The sequence below is a fragment of the Varanus komodoensis genome, unplaced genomic scaffold (assembly GCF_004798865.1).
Source record: "Varanus komodoensis strain SLA01 unplaced genomic scaffold, ASM479886v1 scaffold18_3, whole genome shotgun sequence".
Taxonomy (NCBI): Eukaryota; Metazoa; Chordata; class Lepidosauria; order Squamata; family Varanidae; genus Varanus; species Varanus komodoensis.
In genome coordinates this window covers 4,748,345-4,760,463 of record NW_025335549.1, presented here as the reverse complement: position 1 = coordinate 4,760,463, position 12,119 = coordinate 4,748,345, and the positions used below count along the sequence as shown (strand labels likewise).

The 12,119-nt window shown below is 44.1% G+C and overlaps 1 protein-coding gene across 1 annotated transcript in view; it reads right to left on the bottom strand.

Moving 5' to 3' along the window:
* GRIA3 (glutamate ionotropic receptor AMPA type subunit 3) overlaps window positions 1–12,119 on the bottom strand; it is a 139,718-nt gene that overhangs the window by 55,137 nt on the left and 72,462 nt on the right. The window contains exon 4 of the mRNA XM_044427159.1: window positions 7,063–7,250. Coding sequence (XP_044283094.1) covers window positions 7,063–7,250 — 188 coding nt within the window. The remainder of the gene's footprint in view (window positions 1–7,062; window positions 7,251–12,119) is intronic.

The following is a 12,119-nucleotide window of genomic DNA, read 5'->3' as shown; positions in this document are numbered from 1 at the left end:
CTGACATCAACCTTGTAAAAATTATGGAGCAAATTATTTTAAAAAACCAGACTCCAAGCATCTTGAAGAAAATGCTGTGCTTAATAGAAGCCAGCATGGATTTATCAAAAAATAAATCCTGTCAGTCTAATTTAATCTCATTTTTTGACTGGATAACCTCCCAAATGGACAAAGGGAACACTGTGGACATAATCAACCTAGACCTTAGCAAAGCTTTTGACATAGTGCCACACGACATTCTGATAAGCAAATTAGCAGAAACTGGACTAGATGGAACAACTATTAGGTGGATCCAAAACTGGCTGCTAAATCAGTCACAAAGAGTGATCATCTATGGCACCTTCTCCAATTGGGTGGAGGTAACTAGTGGGATGCCACAGGGTTCAGTCCTGGGTCCAGTATCTCCAACAACTTTTCATGATTTGGATAAAGAAGTACAAGGAAAGATAATCAGATGTGCAGATGATAAAAAACTGGGTGGAATAGCAAACACCCTAGTAGACAGAATGAAGATCCAGGGCAATCTTGTTAAACTTGAACTCTGGGCTGAAATCAACAGAATGAGATTCAATAAGGACAAGTGCCAAGTCCTCCACCTAGGAAAAAGAAACCAAATGCATTGATACAAGATGGGGAACTCGTGGCTCAATAGAACTGAAAAAGAAAAAGATCTCGAAGTAATTGTGGACAACAGGCTAAGTATGAGCCAATGATGTGATGCAGCTGCCAAAACTGCAAATGTTATTTTGGGATGCATTAACCAAAGTATTGCTTCCAAATCATGATAAGTAGTAGTTCCTCTATTCTCCTCACTAGTCAGACCTCATCTGGAATACTGTGCCCAGTTCTGGGCACCAAGATTTAAGAAAGATGCAGAAAAATTAGAAGGGTAACAAAAATGATCCAGGGTTCAGAAACACTGCCCATTGAGGAGGGACTGAGAGAAGATCAAGATCTCTTCTTGCTGATGCCAGAGTGTAGGACACGGAATAGTCAGTTCAAGTTGTGACAACCCAGATTCAGGCTGAACATCAGGAAAAGCTTCCTCGCTGTCAATATAACAGAGCAATACAACAGTGGAACCTGCTGCCTAGAGAGGTGGTGGTCTCTCCCATACTAGAGACATTTGGAAAAAAAACCGGTGGGATGGTGTCCTGCAACAGCAGGGGGTTGGATTCGATGGCCTTCATGGCCCCTTCCAACTCAGCTATTCTATGATAGTGTTATTCGACATTATGTGTGAAGGTGAATTGTCTGTCTTACTTGTTGAATGCATAGTTGAATGGACCTGTATTTCCCATCAGCTCATATTCTGAGCCAGTCACATAAGTCAGTCCCAAGCACAGCCAATCATGATCTTTCGTTTGTTACAACCCACTTCATCAGATGCTGTAAGTGAAATGAGCCAGAAGCTGAGTCTGGAAAGACAGTTAATCATGTAGAATTTCAGCTTGTTATAGTTAAGAGTTACAAGCCAAAGGGTTCACTAAAGGCACAATCCTATTGGGATGCCAGTAGGCCCTTGAACTTGGAGTTCTCTGGGTAGTCAGTGCAGGTCAAAAGGAGTGGTGGAGCTGAGCTAAGTTGCTTCCCCATCCTCTGCTCTGCTGGATGTCTCATATGTTGACTGCTCTGGTTTCTTTGCCTCCCTGTCCATTGTATGGCCCTGTCACCTCTCCCCAAGCTTGTTTCCCCAGCCTTGGAGAGCAGCTAGTGGGGTTCTTTCCATGGCACCTTCAAGGGAAAGGAAAGGAGGACCGGTGCTCTGATTCCCAGCTGCCTGTCTGCTTCTCGTGATCATCTTGTTGTCTACTGAGTGTCAACCAAACCATTCTTCTGGGCTTCCCTCGTTGCTGTGTACTTTCTCTTTTACTACCAAGATCAAACTATATGAGCATAAGAGTGAAATGAAACCTCCAGTTTAATTTGGGGAGTGGTGGGAAACAGGAGTGCTTCATTGACCAGAAATTGGGGAAAACACAGAATTAAATCCTCCACAGGATATGCTTTAAAGGATTAACTGCATATTCTCCCCCCCCCACCCATTTCTATTCTTTTGCTCCCTTTCACCTCCTTTGGTTGGGCAAATTCTCTTCTAAGCTCAGCAGAAAAACAAGCAGAAATATGCAAATCCAAAGTCATCCCCTCCCACAGCGCTGCATTATCAGCAAAACACAGTAGTCTGGAAAATGAGTATCACCCATTTCCCTTGACTATCTTTACTGTAGAGATCTAAAGAGTGTTTAAATTTTCTTAAGATTTTTTTGAAATGTTTACCCTGTGTGATGATAAGGAATTAAGCTGGAAAGAATAAAGTTAAAGCTTGCACAGAAACAAAAATGTAAGGGAACTAGCAGTAAAACCAGGATTAAACCCATCCTTATTTCTGGGAGTGGACAAATAAGTTATTATTTGCTTCTGCACTAGGAAAAAAAATCCCAGGAGATCACTATCTATAGATCCATACATCAATATGCACACCAAATTAGAGCAGAAAACAGAACTTCTCTTGAAATCATTAACTGTGAACAGTCCAGATGGGTATGATTTTTTATTCCTGAAGTGAAATCCATGTTTAACCTATCAACAATCCAGAATATCTAGGTTTGCACATCATGAAACATCCTGGAATAAGGCATTCCAACTTTGTTAACCGAAGGCAGAAACACTGCAGGACCTGCAACCACAGTGGAAACTAGCCTGCCACAGAATATTAATCAGCTCCACCTAAATATTTATGATTAACCCTTCCCACATACACACAACACAGAAATCTCTCTTCCCCCTCTCTCCCCCCTGTGTGTGTGTGAGCGTGCCCCCCCACTAAGTATATCTTCTTGCATCTAATGAAGTAGACTCCAGTCCACAAAAGCTTACATCATAATCAGTTTGGAACATCATGGAAGTGCCACAGGACTTTTGGTTCTTCGACTCTGAAGATGAACATTGTTACTTCTGTGGAGGACATGGCTTCCATCATCATCTGAACCTCAGCACCCATTGTTTTATTTCCTTAAAAATTACACCAGCCCATTGCACAAAAGATATTAGAAGTTGTTCTACTCCCAATCCTACATGACAGCTTCCAAAACACTGCTGGATTTCCATGATGCAGACATGAGCTATATTTCTAAATGATTTTTCTGATCCCTCCTGATATTCTACTGTCTAGTACTATGCTTTTTGTTTTTGTTTTAAATCGCATTTAGTGTCTACCAAGGATGCAAAGCTGCTCTTCTGTTTAATCCGTCATGGCCATTCCACAGAATGCCTGGGCTGAAGCAGAGAGAAAGCTTTTTTGGTGGTGTCTCCCAAATGAAGAATGATCTTACTGACCCCAAAAATTATCACTTTTTCAGCAAAAGGTTAACATTTTCCTCTTCTTTATGGTTGTTACTGATGTTCTTCTCAAGGCTAAGGCTGATTATGAGCTGAGACTTGGAAAGAATATCAGGAGCAACAAAAAGGGCTTCTATCAACATGTACATAGCAAGAGGAAGGGGAGACAGGTGGTGGGGCTGCTTAATAAGGAAGAAGGGAATTCAGTGACTGATGTGAGGGAACAGGCACAGATGCTAAATGACTATTTTGCCTTTGTGTTCTCCTGAAAGCAGGATGGAGAAGATCTCCACGGGGCATTGGATGAAGCTGAGGATTTAGGGGCACAGATTAGAGCCAGCTCCCTAGAATTAAAGGAGCTCCTCAGGGCACTGGACATTACAAAGGCACCAGGCCCTGATGGGTTATATCCATGTGTACTTAGGGAGAGGGTGGGGGTGCTCTCACGCCCGCTGGCCTCCATTTTTGAGGCATCATGGAGAATGGGTGAGGTTCCAGAGGACTGGAGGGTGGCATCAGTGGTCCCAATGTTCAAAAAGGGTAGTAGAGGGGACATGGGGAATTAGAGACTGGTTAGCCTTATGTCCATCCTGGGGAAGATGTTCAAAAGGCTCATAATAGGAAACACTCTGGAAACCTTAGATAGGGAAGGGAGGTTGGCAGCCACACAACATGGCTTCAGCAAAAACAGATCCTGCCATATGAACCTTGTGGAATTCTATGACAAGGTTTCAAGGTGGCTGGAAGGAGGGGATGCAGTGGATGTGGTTCACCTAGATTTCAGCAAGACCTTTGAAACTGAGGAGTTTTGGGATAGTCCAATGCACTTGCCTGATGGATTAGGACACGGTTGACTGAGCAAAAGCCGAGGGTAACCATCTGTTATCACTGGGATGGTGATGGGTGATGAGTGGGGTCCCCAGGGCTCTGTCCTGGGACTGATCCTGACCAACGACATGGAAGAAAGGGTGACCAGTCTGCTGATCAGATTCACAGATATTACTAAAATGGAGGCAGTGGCCACAACTGAGGAGCAGGTACTCCAGATCCAAAAGGATCTGGGCAGACTATGGAAGTGGGCAGGAGACAACAGGATGATGTTCAATGCAGATAAGTGCAAGATCTTGCACTTGGGGCATAGGAATGGGTGTCATAAGTACAGCTTAGGGGACAAGTGGCTGGAGAGCAGCACTTGTGAAAAGGATCTCAGGGTGCTGTTGACTGACTAAGGCTAAGCATGAGTCAGCAGTGTTACATGGCAGTCAAGAGGGCTAATGCCACCCTTGGATACATAGCCAGAAGTGTAGCTTCTAGATCAAGAGAGGTATTACTGTCACTCTACATGACTCTGGTGCACCTGCAGCTGGATTATTGTGTTCAGTTCTGGGCCCCTCATTACAAGAGGGATATAGCATGGTTGGAATCAGTGAAGCAAAGGGCCACAAGGATAGTGGTTGATTAGCAGAGTAAGCCATATGGGGAGAGACGAGGGAACTGGGTCTTTTCAGCCTGGAGAAGAGAAGACTCAGAGGGGACCTGTTAGTGACATATAGGTGCATGAGAGGGTGTCAGGCGGAGGTGAGTTGTGACCTTTTTCCCCCTGCGGATGAGGGCACGATGCATTCCAATGGAGCAAAGCCCAGGGAACCAAGGTTCAAGGTGGATGCCAGGAAGTACTTGATGGTTAGGACCACTAGGATATGGAATGGCCTTCCATGGGAGGCAGTTGAAGTGAGGGATTTTAAGGTTGGGCTGGACATGCACATGATAGGCATGTCATGAGTGGAGCCAGTTGGAGCCGGGAGTCAGACTAGATGGCCGGGGAGACCCCATCTGACTCGCTCAGCTTCTATGTTCTAGTGATGTTATAAACTTACACTATTTCAGTGGCCAACTGGTTTTAGTAATTTTAAATGTTGCAGATCTTAATGTTGTGAGTCATCTTGAGTCTTTTAAAAATTATTTTAAGAAAGGCTAGCATGACAAATGCAATCTTTTCCCAATGCAATTCCATGTTATAACCTTTTCCCAATGAGCCCGCTAACTTCAGAGCAGCAGGATATGGCCCAAGCAGCCCAGTTGCTGAGAAGATTCAGCTCAGGGCTTGATTGGAACCGAATGCTGTCAGAACTGATTCACATCTGCAGCATTTCATCTGATTTGTTTACAGCGGGGAAGCTAGTTTACCATCAGTTGATGATGGGAAAATTGCTGAAAAGAATATGCTAATACTTTGTGAAATTTGTGAAAGCATCCTTCCTATGAACAAAGGCCCTGCTGATCTCAGCAGGATTGATTTTCTAGAAAACAATTGGACTGCAAATACGACTTTTAATTTAAATCCATGCTATGAAGCCAATTTAAATCCATGCTATAAAGCAATCTGGATATTATTTATATATCAATTACTCTTTATATAGCATCATGAGCCATACATACTAGTTTACAAAATACGAGAGGACAGGTTGTTATCCAGAGGGTTTGCAATGTGTGCCATTGGAAGTACAATCCTATGCATGTTTGGACAGAAAGAAGTCTTACAAATTGTTGCATTTCCCAGCCAGCATAGCAGTTGTAGGACTTCTCTCTATTTAAGCATGCATAAGGTTGAACTCAAAATCATTACTTGTTATTGCATTACGTTTACACCTCAACTTCCTTCACCTTGCAAGACTCTCAAGGTAGCTGACCAGGTTCTCCACCTCCCTGTTTTATCCTGAGAAAGCCTCAGCTATTGGATGGTATAAAAACCAAAAACATTAGATAAATAAACCCATAGAGCTTCATGACCGAATGGGGACTAGAACCCAGCTCTCCCCAGTCCCAGTCCAACACTCTGATCTCAACACCTCAATGGTTCTCATCAATAAACGTTATAAAACATGGGAATCCTGTTACATGGGAGTTTCCTGTTACAGAGCCAGCTCTACAAATGGCTCTACAAATTGCTAGTCCCAGCTTTAAACCAAATATGAATGCAGAAACCCTTTGTAACAACTATATATAGAATCTGTAAACACTGGTACTGGATGCTGAGGGCTCTGTAGAAAGAAGAGGCAAGCATCCCCATGGTCCAATGAACCACAAGAATGTGAATGTAGATAAGGTCTCTTCAGTCCAGGGAAGAAACGAAAGAGATGGACCCCTGCCAATGCAGTCCATTAAAGACTAAGCATACAGAATGGAGGGTCATGTTGAGTTGCTGTTTGGTGGAGGGGGATGGATTAGAGTATCACAGAAGGAGACCTGGTTGGCTGGCTGGAACAATGAACACGAGTAAGCCAAGCTGTAACCATCTGTATTCTATATTGGCACATACTAAGACATGCAACTGAAGGATGGGTGGAGTTTCAAGCTGCTAAGCACGTGGAACTTGAATGAAAAGGTCTGCAGGTCTGGTGCCAATGTCTTTCTCTTTGGACCTGAGAGAGTCCCACCTGTAGAAAATTCATGCTGAGCTCCAGGAACCAGTCCCAGGCTTGCTACCTGCCACAAAGCTCCAAGAACCACAAAAGCTCCAAGCCCATCCAGTGTCCCAGCACCATGCCCTCTGCCGGGCAGGCATGATCAGGACCACAAGAGTGAAGTGAAGGGACACGATGCTCCTTCTGAATGGACAATAATGGTGCTGTCAGCTCTGTGCTGGATGGCTCAAAGGTGTATCATGTATTAAAACAGAGGTGCAACAATACACCCATCACAGAAATGGTGCCCACTGCATACCTGCTCCAAAATGGTGTTTATTCTTTCCACTTCACAATCTATCAAGTATCGTTTCTCCTGCCGCTTATCCATTTCTTCAATGATGGCCTTAAACTCCTGGACATCCTTTATGCTTCCTACAGACCGGGCTGTCACTTGCCAATTATTTTGCACAGCAGCTTCCATAATTGCCTGAAGAATAGAAAATCCTATGGACAAAGGAAAGAAAAGTGGGGGAGAGTTAAAAATGCAAAGCAAGAACAGGTTGCATGCCTCTTTTTAAAGGTCTTACTTCGTCTGAAACCAGCTGCAGAGTTTATTACCCGCTAAAATTAATAACCTGCAAGCTTCTGGGGGGAATAGAAATCCAGTTCTAATTTCTGCCCAGCTTGTAGCAACAATCTTGATTTAGCAGAGCTGCTAGGATGGAGAGATTGTTAATAAAATATTTAGCATACATCTTGACAGTTTTCAAGGTCTACTGATCCTGCTGTAATGCAGCATGCAAGTGCACACATTCATACATCCTACAAAATTGTATAACTTTTTGTAGACAATCCATTCCCAACCTACACAGAAAGCCTTATTTACATCTTCAGAATAAGGTCACTGAGTGGGTTAAAGATTGGTGGATGGTGTCATACCTTCTGGTGCTAGCTCTGACCTATGCATGTTCAGCAGAAGACACCAAAGTTCTTCATAGTGCTGAATGGAGAGAGAGGGAGTTTAGTACCATGTATAGCTCCTATAGAGCTCAAAATTAAACTTGCAATGGGTGAAGGGCCCCAGTGAAATAGGAAAAGAATGCATGTCTGGTGAATTAGGAATCTCACACAATTAGGTCTCCAATAGGGATAGATGGGAATTTTGTCCACTTCTGTTGTGATAACAATTTACCAACACTTCATAAATGTCTCCATGTTTGGGACAAACCTGAGGTTTAAAAAAATTCAAAAGTGAGAGAAACTAAAACATCCCAAACGTTGAGTACTTTGCTCTTAAAAAGGCAGTTTGCTTACCTGTAATTGTTATTTTTGAATGGTCATCTGTGCATTCACACACATAGAAACATAGAAACAGAGTGAGTCAGAAGGGGTCTCCTGGGCCATCTAGTCTGACCCTCAGCTCTAGCCGGCTCCACTCACGACATGCCTACCATGAACATGTCTAGCCTGTCCTTGAACACCCTCACCAATGGGGCCTCAACCACCTCCTGTGGAAGCCCATTCCATACCCTAGGGGTCCTAACCATCAGGAAGTACTTTCAAGGCATCCAAATTGAACCTTGGTTCCTTGAGCTTATATGCTACCTTTGTCATGTTATCTGAACTAGTATTTTGGGGGAGCTGTCTTGGGTTGGCAGTTAAGACCCATTTGCCTTACAAAAAAACTCTCCTGCTAGAGATCAGGAGAAACAGAACCACTGTCTTCATTTTTGGATCCTCCAGGAGTTCTTGTCAGTCTGTCATGATATGGACAAATACTTCAGTGCTAAGTACAACGGCTTGAAAGAGGGATGGATGAGGGAATCCTGGGGGCCATAATTATTTATTAGATTTATATCCTGCCTTTTTTCTTTTAAAGAACTCAACAGACCTTACACCATTTTTCTGCTGCTCTCTATCATATCCCCACAGCAACAACCCTGGGATATAGGTTGGGCTGAGGGTCTGTTACTGGCCCAAAGTCACCCAAAGGCTCCATGGCTGAGTGGGGACTAGAACCAAGACCCTGGCACTGGGTCTCTATGTATAACACTGGTTATACATTCAAGGTGGCTGCATTTAAATGCCACATCAGCAATGTGAAATCAATGTTGCAGCAATGACTAGTGCAGGATTTGGCCCTTGTGACCCATGAACCGCTTAATGGGGTGGATTGCATATCTTCTGCTGTTTTAAAAGAAATTCAGTTCAGGCTGTTCCCAGCACAGCTTATTTTAAATATATCATCTGAACAGGGTTTTCAGCCTTCCTTAATGATATCCTGACTTTCACTATTTAATGCTTCTTGACAGTTCCTGAGTTCATGTGTGTGCACTTTATTGCCTTACAATTAATACACGCTGTGCTTGGGAATAGTGTCTGACTTCTCCTCTCCCCTGGGGCCACTGAAAGAGAGGCATTTACATATGTATAGTACAATGAACTCAGCCTTCCTTAACATCATATTTTACAAAGATGGCTGTGATGTTTGAGACTGCATTATGATTCTGCTACATGCTAGAGAATGAACAGGTACAAGACTTGGTTACTTGGCAGCTTACAAATGAGACATTTGATAATTGAAACACTCCGAGTACAATTAAAGGGGAATTTTATGCAGGTTTTGAATCTAAGGGAAAATGGCCTTTTATGACTTGCATATAGGAGTGTTAATATTGTGCCTGTTTGTAAGATGTACCTTGAGTCTTGCTCTGCTGCCATGCTACTAGATGAACCTGTGCCCTCTAACATTTCAAAGATAAAAATATGAATGTGCACCAGAAAGGACACTAGCTGAGCAGTGAAGCACATGCTTTTCATGCAGAATGTCTTGAGCACAATCCACAATAGCATCAGATCAAAACATCCTGGCTTGTATTTCTGGGGAAGAGCTCCTGCTTGAGTTTTTGGATCACCGCTGTCAGGGAAAGTAGAGCAAGGGCACAGAGGTGCAGGCCTGGGGCCCCAGAGAGCCCCTCTGGCATCCCCATCTTCAGACTCATTGTCAGCCTGAGCCTTCTCCACTGCTGGTTTCATTCTGTGCTTTACAGGAGCTATTTATGGCATTATTTATGTTGGGAATGGTGTCCAGCACCATGGACAGCACTTAGAACGCTTGCCAGGCGCCTGCCTCCCCTGCCAATCTGGCTCTCCGCAGCTTCCCAAACACCCACACTTTCTTTCCCTGATGCCAACCATGTAGTCTTTTCCTGGCTTTTGTACATTTGTGCCCTGAATTCCAAAGAGTCAAAATGCCAATCCTAAAGCTTCTTTCCTGGCAGAAAGAGCTTTAAGCTAAGTTATATGGATGTGCTTTGGGTATTTTGATTCTGTCCCTTTTGCACTCAGTCCTGCAACCTCCCTCCAGCAATCCCAATCTGCTCTGAAATAGAATTAAACCTTCCAGTTGAAAAAGGTTCAGTATCACTCTTCCAATGAGCCAATGCTGTGACACAGTATAAAGCAGCTTCACACATACCTAACAGCTCAGTTTTGATACAAAGGCCACTGCATTGGTCACTATTACCCAGGAGGAGATAACTTCATAAATGAGCATGAGAAAAAGGACATTCTCAGCGGCCTGGACTCAAGTACAACACGGGGACAGACTGGTGGACTCTGTTGCATTCTTATCCCTAGCAATGGAATGAGAGTCAGATGCTCATCTTGAGTTTGAGGCTGGAGGCCTAGAAGCTGAGATCCCCAACCAGGACCCTCACAGAAAACTTCTCCTTAGCTGGCCACTTCCCTCAAGTAACCAAGCCCCAGGCATTAGCCACGTCCAGCTCCCCAACGCCTACTTAGCAGTGCAGAAAACACACCCAGAAAGAAAGGAAGGAACAGAAGGACACCAAGCACTCTACTCCCCATAAGGATTTCCACTGCTCAGCCATGGATAGTTGTTGTGGTTAGAGGAGCCTGGGATAGATAGTCAGGGCCTGGAAAGCTTCTTTCCCCAACCTGATGCTTTGGACCCATTATCTTCATCCTTCATGGCCAATGGGGGCACAATTTATGGGACAGGGTAGTTCAAAATATCTAGAAGGCATTAGCCAGAGGAAGACCTGTCATTTGAGTGAAGGACACAAATGCAGCAAGCTGGAGACAGGAGATGAACTGTCCATGGTCCTGATCCTTGTGAGTCTCCTAATTGTATGCTTCTTCTCACTGTCTGGGACTGCAGGTGGCACAGTGGTTTAAACTGCTGTGCTGCTGGGCTGGTTGATTGAAAGGTTGCCGGTTCAAATCTGCACAATGGGGTGAGCTCCCATTGCTCCATCTCAGCTCCTGCCAACCTTGCGTTTCGAAAGCATGCAAATGCAAGTAGATGAAAAGGTACCACTTCGGTGGGCAGGTAACAGCGTTCCGTGCATTTCGGTGTTTAGTCATGCCAGCCACATGCTCCCTCGGCCAGGAAACGGAGATGAGCACTGCCCCCTAGAGTCAGGCATGACTGGACTTAATGTCAAGGGGAAACCTTTACCTTTTTCTCACTGTTTATGGATACTAGTATCCTCCTATTTGCTCTTATTGCCCTAGATGCTGATGAGACCCCTGGCACTTGCCGCCCATGGGCTCTGCTGCTTCGAAACAGCCCACAGTGGGGACTTCTGGAAGTACTCTGCTTTCTTACAGACTTTCTTATGTCTTAATTTTGAAAGATATTGCCTTATTGCTCTTTTCACCTGAAGCTACATTTTGAGTGCCGATTTTGGAATGCAAGTGTTTGTTTTGTAACATACATGTTGATACTGAGATGTGTACCATTGGCCACTGGCTACTTTTAAAAAAATGTTCTGTGTACCATGAGCAAATGTATGTGGTGGGAGGTCAATAAATACAGAAATAATTACGCATTACTAAAGGCTGTACACTGCTTTTCTGTACACTGAAACAGCCAGTCTTGCACAGATGCAAAAGTCAGAAGGAGGCATGTTATTCTCAAATCTGTATTGGGGAAAGTGGAATAATAATTTTCAACTAGACAGGCACAATTCAAAATATATCTGAAGGATTATGGTGCATATGAAATAGCAGGAAGCACATAAGAACCCCTTCCCAGCATGTTCTTTCGTACAGTCAGGAGGGAGGGTGGGCTCAGTGGTTGTCCTTGAAGTGTTTTGATCCAGACCTGGCTCAGGCTGGGCAGCCGGGGCCTCGCTGGTCTCCGCAACTCCAATATCAGAGTGAGAACTATGAGCCATGGCTGGGTCAGCTCTCCACTCCCTCTCCTCCGAGTCTGAGCCACCATTCCCACCAAAGCCCTCCATCTCCTGTGTGTGCCTGGGAATCTCTTCTGAGTGCACATGGATGACAATCTGCATTCATTGGCTGCAGTAAAAACAACAGAATCTTGTTTTGGGGGGTCACTTT